Source organism: Xiphophorus hellerii, chromosome 24 (assembly GCF_003331165.1).
Source record: "Xiphophorus hellerii strain 12219 chromosome 24, Xiphophorus_hellerii-4.1, whole genome shotgun sequence".
In the NCBI taxonomy this organism is placed as follows: Eukaryota; Metazoa; Chordata; class Actinopteri; order Cyprinodontiformes; family Poeciliidae; genus Xiphophorus; species Xiphophorus hellerii.
In genome coordinates, this window is record NC_045695.1 from 16,459,313 (window position 1) to 16,475,886 (window position 16,574).

Below are 16,574 nucleotides of genomic sequence, written 5' to 3' on the forward strand. Positions count from 1 at the left end.
TGAGGAGAAACAGCAACCTAGGTAACTTCATGATCAGCGGTTATTGATTAACTACATTTACTTACAACTACGAAAATGCGAAAGCGAAAGCTGAGAGAGTAGGCTGGTTTAAGCCCGTGTGCCGGCTTGTTTTGCGAGCCAAGGTGAATTAATCACAGGAGCCGGGATGTCATGATCCGGAGCTGGTTCACCTCGATCATAGACATGTGCCGAATCATGGAATATTGCCGCGTAGGTCATCAGCCATACAACAATGGCTAGGTCCGAGGTCTCACGGAGCCAGTAGAGGACCACCAGGATCCCCCAAACCATTGCCCAAAGAGCCAGAATTATCCACTTTTGCATCCAAATTCGCCGTCCCCGACCCTTGATAGACAAGGCCTGGCGTGCTAAGTAGATGAGGATAGATACTGCGAATAGCCCTTCTAGAATAGCTGTGAGGATCTTAAATGGGGCGGTTCGTGTGGCTTGTATGCCCCCAAGGACCAATTCCAATATCAGGGCTGTGGTATCGGTGATGAGCCATAGGCAAACCACAACACCCCTGCGCCAATTAATGCGGGTACGGCCCATCAGGTAACAAGCGAAAAGGGATGAAGCCAACCCCCATTTGTGGAGAACGATGGGACGGAGGATCAGCTTGGCATATCCTTGTAGCGCGACGAAGATCCTCATAGGATGTCCCGTAGGCCAAGGACCGGTGTGGCAGAAGACTACCCAGGCCAGGGTAATCCCTAAATGCTCAAGGGTACTCACTTGAATTGGTGCAAAAAGTGAGTTAGGATTCGACGAGCTGGTTGAAGAGTTAGTCGAAGAGTTGGTTTCCATGATGTCCGATGATGGTTGCTCTGGATCAGGTCCTCTCGGCAGCTGCGGTGAAGGTTGAATGGCTCGCAGGCACACGGCAGCTCTCTCTTATGCAGAAGTAGGCTCCTCCTTCGGGGGGAGGGGCTGGTAGTTCCTCTTTTTGCAACGACACAGTGCTTTTAGCCACGCCTCCAGGACGATTTTACCGATGATCAACGCCACAGCGATGCCCAGGAGGCCCAAGAGGTATGGCCACAGCAGACTCAAGGCACTCATCAACCATTGTTCAACAATGTTTAGGCCTTCTTCCACCACATGAGCAACTTCTTCCGCAACCTCAGAAATAGCGGCCACCAATGTTGCCCCCATAGTCTCATACCAGTAACAGTCATGGATATCAGAGCCTTCTCCACATTGCTGCCAATTCTCCGTGGTGGTGGAGCAGGTGAGATTGGAATACAACAGGTTAGGTCCTACCCATTCGAACCCTGAGTCGATGTTGCCATCACACAGACTTTTTCGGAAAGCATGTCCTTCGGCGATGGCTATAAGGGGATTTGGGATGAACGGAACGGGAAGGCCAAGGATGTTCTTGCGCTTTTGGAGATGATATCCTAGGATCGCATCGGTGCACGTCCCTCCGCTCACTATTGCCCTTCGCCATGTTCCATTGAACTTTCGCCAAGTAACCTCAGAAGAGTGAGTGTCATACTCGTCTGCATAATGGTCAGTGCAGTAACTTTCCCAACCTCGGAGTTCTCCGCAGGGTCGTCTGGCCAAACCTATTACACATTCAAGGACATTTCTGGTGTTGTTTTTACAAGTCATGCGCCAAGGTCTTGGGCTGACGTAACTGGCCGGTTTCCAAAAAATCCCAGGCCAAATCATGCGTTCCTTAGAGTAGACTGTAGCAATGTACTGGTACTTGACCCAATAGTTTGTTGATTCTGTAAGGCATGGTGTTACCCAGGCTTCAAACTCATGTTGTTGGAGGCCCCACCACTCGTAGTCCCACTTTTGATAGTAATCCTCGTACCAAGCTCGTAGGGCCCATTTAGCCGTAGGAGCTTTATCAGGATCAGGGCAGTTATACCTCCAGGTAGAGTGCAAAGCGTTGCCGACCTGCCAGAGGTCGCACCGTGGCGATGAGAGGGTTTTCTTCCAGCAGGTGTCATTTAGGCTCTCAAAAATTCTTTTTGCGACACACTTGTCTATTTTTGCAAAGTCCGTTTTAGGAGCGCTCAGAAGGTCATCAGGAGTTGGAAGGAGTTGTGTACGCAAATTGGCAATGTGTAGCTCATCTAACCCAGTAAGAGAGCGCACTGTCCCCTCTGGGAAATCTCCCATAAAGAACGTTTGGTCTTTGGCTATGTATGTCCATGGGAATGTGTTGTTCAGCCAGGTTTCAATTTCTGTACGGAGTGGGCGTGTAGAGTGCCACAAATCAGCCCAGTATTCTTCTATGGCTGAAACCATATAGTTCTGTCCCGCACATCTCACAAACTTGTTCCAGAGGCAAGGATTTAACCAACTAAAGTGGTGTCTATAACAGTGCTGTTGGTCGGCTTGATATATAAACCGTCTAGGTCCTTGTCTGATCAGGAAAGCCGTCATGTTAGTCAAAGTATCAGGTGTAGGCGGCGTCATTGTGTTAACTGGAACAGTACCTCGGGAGGCATTTCGAAAGGTCCAGTTCCCCGGCGGTGCTGTTGGGATGGTGTCATCCAGCCTGCAGTTCAGGTGATAATCTCCCCAAAACTCCCCTCGAGGGAGCCAGGCTCGACAGCCTGAGGACCTGTGTGGGGCTGGGTATACTACTTCGGTATCCCAGTACCCTTGACTTGGCAACAATAGCAGCGATCGACAAGCCATGTTGCAATGCCATTCTGGCATACCTCGGTCTGGGTGAATCCAGTTGCATCTGACGGTCCGTCGTTCTTTGTTTTGCAAAACCCGTATCCAGCAGAGCACTCCGGTGTCGAGGAAGTCATAGTTGTAGATTTCCCAGGTGCGATTCAGAAGGTCGTCCAGAGTGGAGTCGTTCAATCCGAAAGCTCGGCGTTCCACGTACTTTTTCCCGTTGTCCTTGCTGAATAGGTCGGTTCGATTCCGGACAGAAGTCTCGTTGTCCCATGGCACAAAAATAGCCGTGGTGTTTGTATTCCAACAGTTGAAGTTAGCGTACTTGGAATGTCCATAGGTGACTCTTGTATGCGTAAGATACCACGGTCCAACTCCGATGAAGTAGAAGATAGTAGCAAGAACAGCAGCAGCAAACAGCAGGGCAAGAAGCGTTAGCAGCCCTTTCAGGCATAGGGATTTTCCGGTTATCGTAGTCGTTTTCCGTAGCAAAGGTTCGTTAGAGGTTTCCGAGTCGTCGTCAGTGTCAGTAGAGCTGTCTGATTCCGATGTAACATCCAGCAACTCCGGGTCTGTAGGCCGGCGCCTCATGCCGATAGCATCCATCCTGGCCAGATTAGTGCTTCTCTGGGATCTGATGTATCAGGCTTTGCACAGATTTTCCTCAAAGCCTTGAGGTGGCCCTGGTTGGCAGGGTTCTTTCCAACCCGTCTGGTGGCCCTTCTCTGCTGCAGGGCTGTAAGTATGGGAGAGGGGTAGGGTAAATCGGGCTCCAACCCCCTCCACACCCACTTCCAGTGGAACACCCTCCAGTAGTCCGGCCGAGGAAACGGGCCTTGGGCGGTGCCAGTTTTCAGCGCCTGGTCATACCAGGATTCGTGTTTGTACCCTATTGGGGCAGGCACTGAGATGTAGGTGTACAATGATTGTCCATGCAGAGTTAGTCTAGTGCGGTACCCCCAGGATGACGGAGTATAAATCCTTTGGTGTGGTGGATTGGGGTAGACCCTGTCAATTTCCAATTTCAATGGAAGCCTGGTGTTATTAAATATATAACATTCTGGATTTATTTCCCTCTTTACTATGGTTCTCGCCATACTTCGTGAAGTGGTCCAAATGACCATGTCATTGAGTGAAACTTCACAATACAGTCCTTGCAGTGGTTCAAGATAATGGGGACCCCACCTAATCCGTAGCTCGATCCCCCGTACCCTGAAATACACTGTATTAAAAGTCCATGGTAAAGATCTTGGACACATAGGTGAGATTGATGCAAAATTAACCGTGTTGTCGGATCCTCTTCCTTGCCAAGCAGGCGGTGCGGTAGGGATAAATAAATGTGGCTTCGTGGAAGGGGGCGTCGTGTATTCTTCACTTTCCCCCACCTGTTTTACGTTTTGGAAATTGGTGGGTCGGAGATATATGAGAAACTTGAGAAAATAGGCCTCGGTGAGCGGATTGGAAACAGTGAAATCTTCTCTTGGCATATCGAGTAGAATGGAGGTGGTAGGGAGTCTTAAAAACGGGCCTCTGTCTGATAGTCCCGATGAGACTCCAACCCCCACTTTGAATAATCTAGTCACAAAACACTGTCTCCCTTTTCTCTTTTTGGTTTTTTGCTGACCTTTAGACTTGACGACTCGTTTTCCTCCTTCCGGTGCATCCATCAGTCTTGGTTTGTCTTTCTCCATGGAAATGCTGAGGCTAGCTTCTGCCAGGCGTGAGTTTTGGATTTCTTCTTGGGAGGCTCCGGTTCCGTACTGGACACGGTGGCGTACGACTGCTCGTCTGGTACCACTTTGATGGCTGCTCCGACTGAGTAGATCCCTTTATAGGGGACGGTGATCATGCGCACTGACAGCTGGACGTGACAGGAGGTGCTAGGATCAGAGGGCGTTCCCGCTCTATGGGCTACGCCTCCCGGGTGTTGCAAAACTCCGTCCCGAAACTGGGATTCCGCTGTCACCCAGAACAGGCAAGACTTCTCCTTTGGTCTCACCGCATTGCTGCCCCATCCTTCCACTTCAGTGGTGTAGTAATACATATCTGAGGTGCGTACCCCATCTTCTCTTGGTGCATCCGGCAGATCTACTATTGGTATTGTGCAGTCATTGATGACCTCCAAAATCAGATGTGCCCAGGTGGTCAGTTCCCAGGGGCCTGTCCACCCACCATTAACGGCTTGCTCTCGGGCTTCATCTGGGAGTGCACTTAGCTCCTCAGCTGATGGTTGGTATGCATGAGGCCGATGTACCCGGAAGACCACAGGAGAGTGGTTGGTATTCAGTGGTGGAAAGGACAGGGAAGCTCTAGCAGCGTCATACGGCCAGGCGGCTTGAACAGAATCCCACAGGACATCATGCGGTCCTTCTTCCCTCCTCCACACCCATGGGTCCAGTTCTTCTGGAGTGTTCGGAGGAGCGGAAGGTCCTGGTAATATTATCGGTATGGGGCTCCCATAGTTCGATTGCACTCGCCCGTAGGTTCTGTAATATCGCAGCGAGCTGTAGAACCTTGTCACTTGCCACCCTTCGGCTTCGCCTGTCAGTGTTACCTCTCCGCTATTCAGCTGCTCCTTGCACACAGGACAGTGGTGTAGCTCATCTCCATCCCACATGCAATAACAAGTTCTTGGTTCTTCCTTGAGCCACCCCCATTGGGTTTCCAACTTAAGCCGGGGCAGGTAACCCACTCGGCAGTTCCCACAGATTGTATTGTTCAATACCGTGACCGGGGAGACACGAAGATGTTGTAGCATCTCTGCGGTAGCCCCCTGGTGCCTTGGCTTCTCACGGCCTGGTCCTTCCCAGATAATGGGGAGATGGTGGTCCGTTAAACAAACCGGACAGCCGCTTTTAGCTTTCCTCCAAACCAGCATCTCTCTCTCCTCCGACAGGACTCCATTTTTAGCCCAATCCAATTTCTTCAGGGCTCGTCCTGCCCAAATCCCTGAAGGTGTTCTTCTAATTACAACCACCCCTTTCACGGTGGCCAGTCCGAGATAGGGTGGAATGGTACATGATTCACTGGCCATTTCACCGGCTTCTGTTTCACTTTAGTCAGGAACTGGCTTGAGCTGCTCGACTCCTTGAATCCCTTTTCTTTCCAGCAATACTGTGTTCCTATCCAGTACTTGCTTGACGATGTCAGTTGTTTCAAACTTGGGTTTCACTGCTGCCTGTACAGGTTGTTCTCTTGCTTTGACCCACACGCGCTGTCCCTCTCGGAATGGCACTCTGGGCGTCAGCTTCTCCTTTTTGTCGCTGGAGCCCCGCCCCACTTCCTTCGTGGTGAACGGCCGTTGGTTGAGTTCCATCGCAGGGGCGGGTCTTTCGGCTCTGCTTCTGTCGTTCAGGGCCTGCCCTATTTCCACCGCTTGGGTGCTCCAGCTGTTGGTGTTAGCATTTTTAGCTATCCAGCTTTTCACTAACCCTATGGCTCGTTCCACCACTCCGTTAGCTTGTGGGGTGTAGGGTGGCGAGTAAACTCGCATTACTCCATACTTCTGACACCACTGGTCAACCTGTGAATTACGGAAATGAGTCCCATTGTCCGTGCGCAGCTCTTTCGGGATTCCCAGGGCACTGCATACTTGTTCCAGCATGCCGACAACGCTATTGCCGTTTGCTTTCCTGGCTGCTTTTGTAGTTACAAACCCCGACATAGAATCCACCAGCACTAAGAGGTACTTTTCACCTCTCCTTCCTGTTATCCCCATGGGACCTGCAACATCCATGCAGACTGAGCCCCAGGGGACCGTGCTTTTGATGGACAACCCATCCATCCGCTGCCCTCGGCGACCTGCGTTGTATTGACCACACACTCCACAGTCCCTTAGCACGCGTTGGACTTGTTTCACTGGGATCCAAAGGTCTTGCTCCTCCAGTTCCTTACGGGTAGGTCGCACGCCTGCATGTCCAAGGGCCTCATGCACGCTCCGCACGACCTCGACCACGTACTCTTCTGGGACCTCCCGTCCTCTGGGAGTACTGTCCCACTTCTCGGTACCGACAAAGACGATCTTTCTTTGTTGGACATAACAGTCCACTTCATCATTCCCACGCCAATGAGCTCCCTCATGCGTGTGTGCTCTTTGATGCTCAACATCTATTTCCAACTGCAGTTTTAGCTCAGCAATCTTTTTCCACAAGTCTTTGTGTGCCACTGGCTTGCCCTTTGCTGTCTCGAAACCATTTTCTTCCCAAATGGCCAAGTCCTCTCTAAGGGCCTGAGCACAGTAGTAACTGTCGGTTACTAACCTGGCACTTTTGATTTTCCTTTTCACCAGCTCCAGCAATCCTTCCAGCACTGCCGTCACTTCTCCGGCTTGAGCACTACCGGGGGCCTTTCCTTTCTGACGGCATTTCTCTTTGCCATCCTGCTTCAGAATAAATCCCCAGTATGCCGACTGGTCGGACCCCTTTCTGGATCCATCGGTGTAGATTGTCCATTCCGGTTGTCCTGGCTTCTCAGGTGTTTCTTGTGGTTTTTTCTTACTGGTGGGTTGTGCTGGCCCAATTTCAAGCTCCGGGTCCAGCAAGATGTCCTCCCATCTTCCCCACCGAGTATTGGTTGCTTTGGTACTTTCCACAGTCCCTTTCCTTAGGTACTTGTGAACTTGGCTTTGTGTGATGATTTTAACTGGTTGTCCTTGTGCTAAATCTTTCAGCACACCCCAATATCGAGCTAACACCGCTAGCTCCTTCTCCTCCTGCGGGTATTTCTTTTCAACAGAAGTTAGGGTGTAACTCCACAGGGTAACCAAGCCTCCATTTTCGTTACTCACTTTGATCATGGCATCGTCATTCTCGCAGCTGATTTCTGCCACCAGTCTTTCTGACAAACTTCTTGGCTCCAGTCTTACAGCTGCTTGAATGGCCCTTCTCAGTTCCTCTAGGTTCTGTTGATTGGCTGCTGTCCAAACCCAGGGTCTTTTTCCGTCTTTCTCATCATCCTCACTTTTCCTCAGGCAGTGGTACAAGGGTTTGGCATATTTCTGATAGTTGGGCACATGGTCTCTGACATAGTTGCACAATCCCAATATTTTCTGTAAGTCATTTTCTGACTGAGGTGGTTGAATGTTCGTCAGCTTTTCTCTGTACCCATCCGAGAGTCCCAAGTCCGACGTGACTTGGAAACCCAGATAGTTCACTTGGAACTGTCCAAATTGACATTTCTTGAGGTTTAGTTTCAGACCTGCCTTGGTGAGATTTTCAACCACTTTTTGTAGCCTCTCTAGGTGTTCTTCTTCTGTGTCATCAGCAATAAAAACATCATCAATGTACACAGTTGCACCTACGTCCCCCAATACTTCCATCACTGCTGACTGGAACACATTTGGGGAGTTCTTGTAGCCCTGGGGTAACCTTTGCCACACATAGCTTTTGCCTTTGTGGGTGAATGCAGTTTTACCTTGCGATTGTCTGGCGAGGCGTAGGGAGAAAAATCCATTAGCTAGGTCGATGCAAGACTTGAACTTCTTGACTCGAAGAGTTTTCAGCGCTCCTTGTGGATTGATTAGACTGGCTCGGTTTGCTATTGTTCTCCGATTCAGGGCCTTGAAGTTGATGACTGGCCTCCAACCCCCTCCAGCCGATTCAGGTTTCTTCACCGCCTGGATGGGGCTGTTGGTGATCGGGTTGAGTTCCTCTCTGATGATCTCTAGGGCACCCAGTTCCTTCACGATCTTGTCCATCTCCTCGACTGCTCCTGGGTTCAACGGGTACTGCCGAACAGGTGGATGAACCCCACCTTCGATGTGATGAACAAACTTTGGGCCCAAATCTCCACAATCATTCTTGAACCGTGCCACTTGCGCCGTAACGATGATCTCACGCAGCTTCTCTTTCCCAGCCGGGGAGAAGTCACTCTCTTCAAGTTTCTGTTCTGTCACCGTTGGTATGTCGACTGGTTTGTACCAGTCTTGCTTTTCTGATCCTATTTGGGTCGGGCCGACTTTCACCAACCTTGCTTTCAAGCTTGTCAGCCTTCGCTCCAGTCTGCGATGTGTGCCTTTCTTTTTGCTGAGTTCGTCTAAGTCTTTCACTGTGAGGAGATTGTAGGGACCTTTCACCCACACTACTCCTTTCCAGGTCCCATACGGCATTTCTTCTACTTTTCCATTAGCAAACTGAACCTTCAGGTGTCCTGCTGTTTTTAGGTCTTTGCGGGTCATAGACACCTCCGCTCCTGTGTCCACCAGGTAGGGTACTCCCTCCACTTTAGCGTAGATTTCGTCCCCCTCCCAGTAGGCATTTTCTAGAATGACCCGCGACCTGGACGCCATTACTTTGATGACCCTCCGGCCCCGGCTTTACGGGACTCACGGAGGGCCGTCCTCTCTTCTGGGCTCAATTTCCTATACTCCTCTTCTGTCAGGAACTGACCTTTTCCTGGCTGGTTTGATGAAGCCGGAGGGTTGGTCGGTTTCCCTTGTGGTCCTGGTGGTTTCTGCTGGAACGGCCGGTTCAGGAAGTTGGATGGCGGTGCTCCTTGTTGAAACGGTCTGCTCTGGAAGTTGGATGGCGGTGCTCCTTGTTGAAACGGTCTACCCTGGAAGTTTGATGGTTGTCTGATGTTAACCCTTCCAGGTGGCTTTGCCGGTTGGCTAGCCTCCTTCTTCCTTTTGTCTTCGTAGTACTGCTGTTCCAGGTCGAATCCCTGCACTGCTACATCCATCTGGGCGACTGTTGTGCTTCTCACCGGCAACTTCACGAACACGATCTCTCCTCTGCGTCCTTTTGTCACCTCACGCAGTACCTTCACATATCTCGCAGGGGAAACGGTCTGCTTAAGTGTGTGCCAAAGCGGTTCCAACCGGCTTCCTCTGTCCAGCCGTCCTCTGGCCCTCTTCACCTGGGACTCTTCATCATCCATGTCCTCCAATACCAGCCTTTCGTAGTTGCTCTGTGCTGAATCCGTTCCAACCATCGGGTCCGTGGTCACGCTGGTCAGCCACAACTTTTTGGCTCCTTCATGGTTGGTGGTAGACAGCACGGTTGGCCAAACATCTTTCAAGTATTCTTCATTGTTTTCATCTGCGTTTTTACTCCTAATCACCAGCCTTAGATTCTTCAGCTCGGCGTAAGCGTCCTGTCCTGTATTAGTGGCAGGTGGCTGAGCTGACACCCCTGGTGGTCTCGCCGGGATCTGCGGTCCTGGCTCCGAAGACGTCGCCTGAGGTTCCTCTTCATCAGCCGACACTTCGTCCAGCTGCTGTTGAGTTTCCCTGGAGTACTTGTAGGCGGCTTTCTTCAGTCTTCGCAGCATCACATCATACATTATTCCAATGTATGCGTTCCTGAAGTTGGTAGTCAGGGAATAGTGTGCTGTCAGGGTGGAGCAGGATGGTGTCATTAGGATGTTAGCCCATTCTCCGATTGTCGCTTCCACCTCGAGCTGCACCCGGTCTCCCAATCTGCTGGCCCATCCTGCCGGGATCTGGTACTCGGTTTGGCCGACCTCGGGTACGTACGTACGCCGTCCGTCCTTAGCCTGCACTGGACCCCAGGTCACGTCTCTCGCCAGTCTTTCAGAAGATCTCTCAATGTCAAAGGTTTCCATTTCTTTCTTCTTACCCCGGTGTTGTCCAGTTCGGAGTGTCTTATGCTCTACCGATGGTTGCTTTGGGTCGGAGAAGATGCTGCCGTGATCACTTTCCTCCTCTTCTACTCCAGGATGTTCGATCTCCGGTTGCTCTTCTCCGTCCTCCGAGTCGCTGAGGTCCTCATACTGCTGTTGGCGAAGAGGTTCTCTCCCAGGGGAGTTCAGCGGTCGAATTTTAGCTGGTTTCATCGGTCCTTCGTCTTTCTGGACCGTCAGTTGCTCATTCTTGATTCTCCCCGTCTTGGGTTTTTTCAGTTCACTGCTGCTTCCTTCGAATGTGAACTCTTTGACATATTTTGCTGCGGAGAACCCTGGTTCAACAGGTGCCTCCTTTATCTTTATCCTGGGTGGCTGCATAACTTTGGCTTTACCTATCTGGGTGGTGTTTGAAACCTCACTCTGGGGAATTCTTAAGGGATATTTCTTGATTTCTTGTGATGGATGGCTAATGCGGCCTTGCTTCTCCATCTCAGCTGCCAATTTCACCCCTTGCTCAGTGCGGAGTCGATGCAGACGGGGGTCAACCACCACCACCACTTCTTTGAGCACAAAGAAATGACTGTTGGTTCTGGCTATATTCACCACTCCGTTCTCCGCAATTGATCTGGCGGTGTCCCTTGGCAGATCCGGCGATCTTAGTCCCTGTACACTCACTATCACTCTCCTCATGCATTCGTTGCTGGCTGCCGTCAGGCCTCGCTCGAGTCCATGCCACATCTTCTTCCGATATTCCTCCAGACTCTCTCCTTCTCGGTAGACGTCAATCGGGACCAGGATTACAGCACCATAAGGGAGACTATAGCCGTTCATCAAGACTACTTCTCCCCTTGTCTTTGGGCTACAGCTAGCTTCCAGCAATCTTAAATCCGCTTTGTAATATTGCCCTGCTTGGTCCTCAAGACTGCGTCTGAACTTCCGATTGTGGATCTTGTATCTGTCATTGGTGAACACAATCAGTCCATCACCCTCAAGATCCCATATTCTTCCAATAACCTGATAAATCTGGAGGCCGGTCTGCAGTCTAATGTTGCTGGCCCCCGATGGTATCTGGGCTAATTCTCGGGCCATCCTCCAGGTGTCCGATTTCTGAGTCTTCTTCTTGGGGCGGCCGGGGCCCCGCTGCTCCTCGTCCGATTCTTCCTCATCCTTGTCGGAACTGCTGGCCGCTGGGGTCTCTGTAGGTGGCAGTGGACGCCTTCTCTCCGTGCTGTGGACTCGGGGATGAAACCCGAGCTCCGGGTCCCGTTGAGGGGACCATTCCCTGGCTGCATCCTCCCACTGCTCCTCTGTGAGTCCGCCGACGAGCGCTCCCTCGGGGTCGTCCTCATTGGCCGGTGCAGGTGGGATGTCCTCGTTCCGCGATGGACCCGGTGGAGCTGAGGGACCCTCGTCGTTGTCGTCGCTGCCGCTGTCGCTGCTGTCACCGCCGTCGTTGTCGTCGCTGCCGCCCGTCAGGTCTATCAGAACCCTCGAAGGTTGCTCCCGCTGGTGCGTCGGTGTCGTGGCTCTGCTGGGCAGTCGGGACGGAGCCTCGGCCACCTCCGACCCTGCCTCTTCGAGGGCCTGCTCCTTTTTCTTGGTTTCCTTGTAGGTCAGGAGCCTCTGTAGGGCCTCCTTGCATTCTTTGTACTGACTCACCCCCCTAGCGAGATGGTTCACCAGGATCCCGTCGATGCCTGCTGCCAAAGTAGCGGTTTTTACTACTCTGTCGTACTTTTCAGAGGGGCTGTAGACAATCCGCAACTCGCCAACCGTCCATCCCTCCAGGAGCCCGGCGAACCATTCCAGCCACTCTTTAACCTCCGGCTTCTTGGTAACTTTCACCGGGCATTTGACGACCCCCAGTCGGTGACCATTCCTAAGCCGGGAGCAGTAGTACATCTGAGTCTGTATCAAGTATTTCATTGTGTCCAGAGCAGTGTCCTGATTGTAGTGAGATTCAAAGAACATCTTCTTATTTGTCTCAATCCAGGATTCTAATCCATCACCGAGTAATATTATCATTACCGGTAATTGTGACAGTGTGGATTGGGAAAGAAGGGATTGACGATTTTTCCCGCCTTGGCCGATGTTGCTTGCCTCTTGTTCCATTGCTGGCTTTTGTAGGGGCCTCAGTTCCCCTCCTTCTTCTTCACTCATAGTTGTCTTTGTCTTCGAGTCGCCTATCCCCCAAAGCCTCTCTTTGCGCTTTCGAGTAGGGATGGGTCCAGGCTGTGTTGGCTACTGGCTTCACTGTCTGGATCTGGTCATTCTATCCTCAGTAGAAGCTTTCCCTCACCTGTATGTTATACAGTTACTGCGAGGGTTGTGACTGATGGCCTTATCAGTCACTACTAACTCTCTTCCCTAAGAGCTAGTAACCCAAGTGAGCTATTCAGAGTCTCACACCTGTTTTTACTGACTTGGTTTCTTTGGGGCCCGCCTACTCAGTTGTGCGCCGCCCCACGTTGGGCGCCATGAAGGTTATCCTGCAATAGTCAGCCCCGCCCACTCCTCACTACTCCCCAAGGCTGCCTACTGACCAGTTCTCCGTCTAACAGGTCCGGAAAATCTCTGAGACCTGGGTATTACCCTAAAAGTACTCTATAAGAGATAATCTATTTAAACTGGTGGCGAAAGTGATTCGTCTAGCTCTAACTACCTCCAATCCAGAAGTTATGACCCTTTACAGTTAAGAAACAATCAGCTGAGTAGCCCTCGCAGCTGCATAATTCCAATAACCACTTCTGTTAACGGTAGCCCACTTTCTAAATCATAACTTGCACTTGGAACCGGCTAGATTATGTTTAGTGACTTAGATGTAAGTCCCAGGGTCATTATTTACTCTCACCAAAGGAAATTATGAAGCCTCCTATTTACTGGAATCATGTACTTTAGTTTTACCTTAATTAGAAGAACTGGACAAAGATTAAATGACTCTATTAATTCCAATGTCCACCAACCTCATCAGAATTTTGTAGTATAAATTTATTAAGCAAGCTTAAGCAGGGATATGCGACATACAAATCAACAATCAATCGTATATAGATCAAAAACAGTGTAATAAAATTTACATGTACAATCATACTACTCTGTCTCCTTTCCCTAAGAGTTAAGTCGCAAGTTCTGAAATGGAATTTCAATGAGCAGATTCAACTCATACCCAGATGATGGTGGATCTTTGGCAACAGGAATTTCTTGCATCCTTGGTTGAGGTCTTTGCCTTGTGTGGAAAACCCTCCTTAGAAAAGAAACAAAGTAGAACGGGTCTGAATCCTTTGCAAAACCCAGTTCCTCATCCCTGAGGGACCTTTGTCCTTCCTCCAAGTCTTGTTGCTGAGTTTGAAGTTGCTGGGTTGAGACGAGACCAACGGTCGAATAAAGAACCAGAGAAGGGGCGATGGGACCCAGTCCTTTCTTAGCGGTGTGAAGTCCGAGCTTCCCCGTGGTTCTGAAGTGCGGTCCATAGCTCAATCTGCTCCTCTGTGAGTTGTTTCTCCTTCTGCGCCGCCGGACTGGGAACGGCTGGTTCCTCTTTTCAGCCCCTTTTTATGCATCTCTCCACCATGTGTGTGTATGGGGAGGCTTGGTCTACGTGACTTGCTTCACATCTGCTGTGTATCATGAAAAAGTCCTCACATTGCCCAACCTGTTCTTGCTGACCGTAGGGGAAGTTCTCGTACTTCCTCATTTTTCCGTTGCCTCAGCCGAACTCAACGCACCAACCATCCTGTGCGCTCTGGCCATCTGTTCAGAACTGCTTGCGACATTTCCTGTTTCAGGACTGTGCTGTATTCCTCTCTTTTTCTATAACTCACTATTATTTATTATAACTCATTATACACATTCAATCTGTTGTTAAACCTGTTTGAATTAATTTCAAATGATTACAACTTCACGTTATCACAAGTTTGATCCTCAGTTAATAATCAATCACATCTTTCACTTATCATAATTCACCAACCATAATCTTTCCACAGTTAAATCATTACAGAAATCATTACTGATCACATTTCAGAAAATGCTTTTCAGAAGGTTATTATGTGATTACTTGTATTCATTTTACTATTCATTCATATTCAATTTTAATTAGCTTTTAATCAAACTACAAGATTACTTATTTTCTCTCAGGCCTCTATGCACCTTTTCTGCATGCACCCGGAAAGATCTCACACCCTATGCCAGTTTTCTTGACAGGAGTGAAGGTGTGTTCAGCGTGTCTACTCTAGTTTTATATTTCTGCAGGTCATAGAGAGTCGACAGAAGGGGGCGCCACACCTGCTGCCTGAAAGCGTCCTGTGTGACCAACCCAGGTACCAAAACAAGCCGATCAGACGACGTCCGGTTGAATTGGAAGAAGTATTGATTGATTGATTTGGTTTGTCAGGATCCCAAACGGGGATCTGAAGGTGGACAAAGATCTCCTGTTTGTCCAGTCCAAGGTCTGCGAGGCGCTGACAGGAAGCAGCTACAGCACGCAGTGTGAACGCCTCAACACGCCTTACACTCCTCAGCTGACCGGTAAACACTCCTCACCTGTAAACAAGTTTGTTTCAGGATTTTCTTAGACAGGAAATGTTTAGTGTGAAGTGTTTAGTTCTCTGACTTTAGTTTTGTTCCAGATGAAGACCGTCTGTCCAGGAAGATGAGTATCGCAGACACCATCTCCCTCCAGATCGCCATAGACCAGGAGGCCAGCGCTGATCCTCAGGTTTGTTTCTGTCTGTAACTTCATCTGTTCATCTGAACGTTGATTTAAGTTTCACTTTCTGCTCCACAGAAACCTCAGACTGAGCAGATCACCTTTGAGACGCTGAAGAACGCCATTGGTAAACCGCTGCCTTTTACCTGCATGTGGATTTTATTTGTTTCTCTGTTTATTTGAGACGTTGTTTTTCTTTTAGAGGATAGTGGAGGTGTGGAGGAGGAGGAGAGGAGGAAGAGGATGGAGGTGGTGGAGAGGTTTCAGACGGCTCCTTTTGAGGAAATAGCAGCTCTCTGTGGATCCAGGGTGAGACACTTGGGCTGCATTCACACCGGCACCAATCAGTCCGCTTTAATCCTACTCCAGTTAGATTAATGTGAATTATTATTCAGATTAATAACCGAACCGTTGGCTTGGTGTGAATGCTAATCAAACTGGTCCGCCTACAGACCTCAGTCTGGGTTTGGTGGAAGTGAAAATGTTCAGTTAAAATGTATATGTGAGCATCGAGCGGACCAGAGACCGCTCCACAAGCAGTAAATGGACTACAGCGCAGTGCATTCTGGGTAAATACAACCAAAACAAACAGCTAGCTTAGCGCTAGCAGGAGAAATGACTCGTGATCTTTAGCCAAAGACAAATAACCACTAAAATCTGACGCCTCCATTTTGGTTTCCATTTCATAAAGAAGGAAGTTGCGCTCAGTGTCTTCAGAGGTTTTTGTTTCGTTTTCTTCAGTGGTTCTTCATGCAGCGCCCCTAGAGGCTAGGAGGGGAACAGGTGTTCAACTAGTTTAGATTGTTTGACTGAAAGCAGAGAGAAAGAAAACTACAGCAGCTGAAAATGTAACAAGTTGGTCCCCAATCAAACCGAACAATTTATCTTAAAACTGTTTTTGGTTTTGGTCAGATTAGAAACTTTGTCTATTTAATGAAAACATGTCAAACTGCCTGACTGACAGACGGTATCGTCTTTCCCCTTAGACGTCGCTGCTTCAGTCCAAACTGGACCGGGTCTTTGACCTGATCGTCCGTCCTCCTCCGTCTCCGTCAGGACAGCCGTCTCAGCGGTCCACGCCCGTCTACGAGATGAAGTTTCCTGATCTGTGTGTGTATTAGAGGCCCAGCTGGATAATAATGAAGCATTTTATGTAGCGGTAAAAAAACGGATCATAAACATGATTCATCTACAAGTAATAAGTTTTTTCAGTGACTGTTTGGTTACTTTTAAATGACAAAAACTTTCTTTGTTAATTTATTAAAACAATAAGATCTGATTAAAAATTCTCATATAGTTTATTAAGACCATGAATTCACAGTAAAAACATGTTTGATGTTTTCACCGTCTCTTCCTTGCCATTTTTTAAAATTAAAACTTTTTCCTGACCTTGTTATCTTTGTCTCTGTTTCTTATAAATACATCTAAACCTTCCAGAACCAAACCAGTGATTTCTGCAAGGATTTAAAATAAAAACAAACCCTGATCATTAAAACACATCTGGATTATCTGCTTTTGTTAAAAACATGAACATCATCATCTGACTACTTGAAGGACTAACAGCTGAAAACTTAAAGACGTTGAACTTTATGAAACTGAAACTTTACAAAGAATTAACGTT

At 49.2% G+C, this 16,574-nt stretch overlaps 1 protein-coding gene across 1 annotated transcript in view; it reads left to right on the forward strand.

Moving 5' to 3' along the window:
• Positions 1-16,341, forward strand: part of LOC116715652 (protein EFR3 homolog B-like) — a 40,892-nt gene extending 24,551 nt beyond the window's left edge. Inside the window, exons 18-23 of the mRNA XM_032556206.1 lie at positions 14,497-14,564; positions 14,639-14,772; positions 14,874-14,962; positions 15,032-15,080; positions 15,156-15,262; positions 15,940-16,341. Of these exons, the coding sequence (XP_032412097.1) occupies positions 14,497-14,564; positions 14,639-14,772; positions 14,874-14,962; positions 15,032-15,080; positions 15,156-15,262; positions 15,940-16,074 (582 nt within the window). The 3' untranslated portion in view covers positions 16,075-16,341. The remainder of the gene's footprint in view (positions 1-14,496; positions 14,565-14,638; positions 14,773-14,873; positions 14,963-15,031; positions 15,081-15,155; positions 15,263-15,939) is intronic.
• The last annotated feature ends 233 nt before the right edge of the window (positions 16,342-16,574 follow it).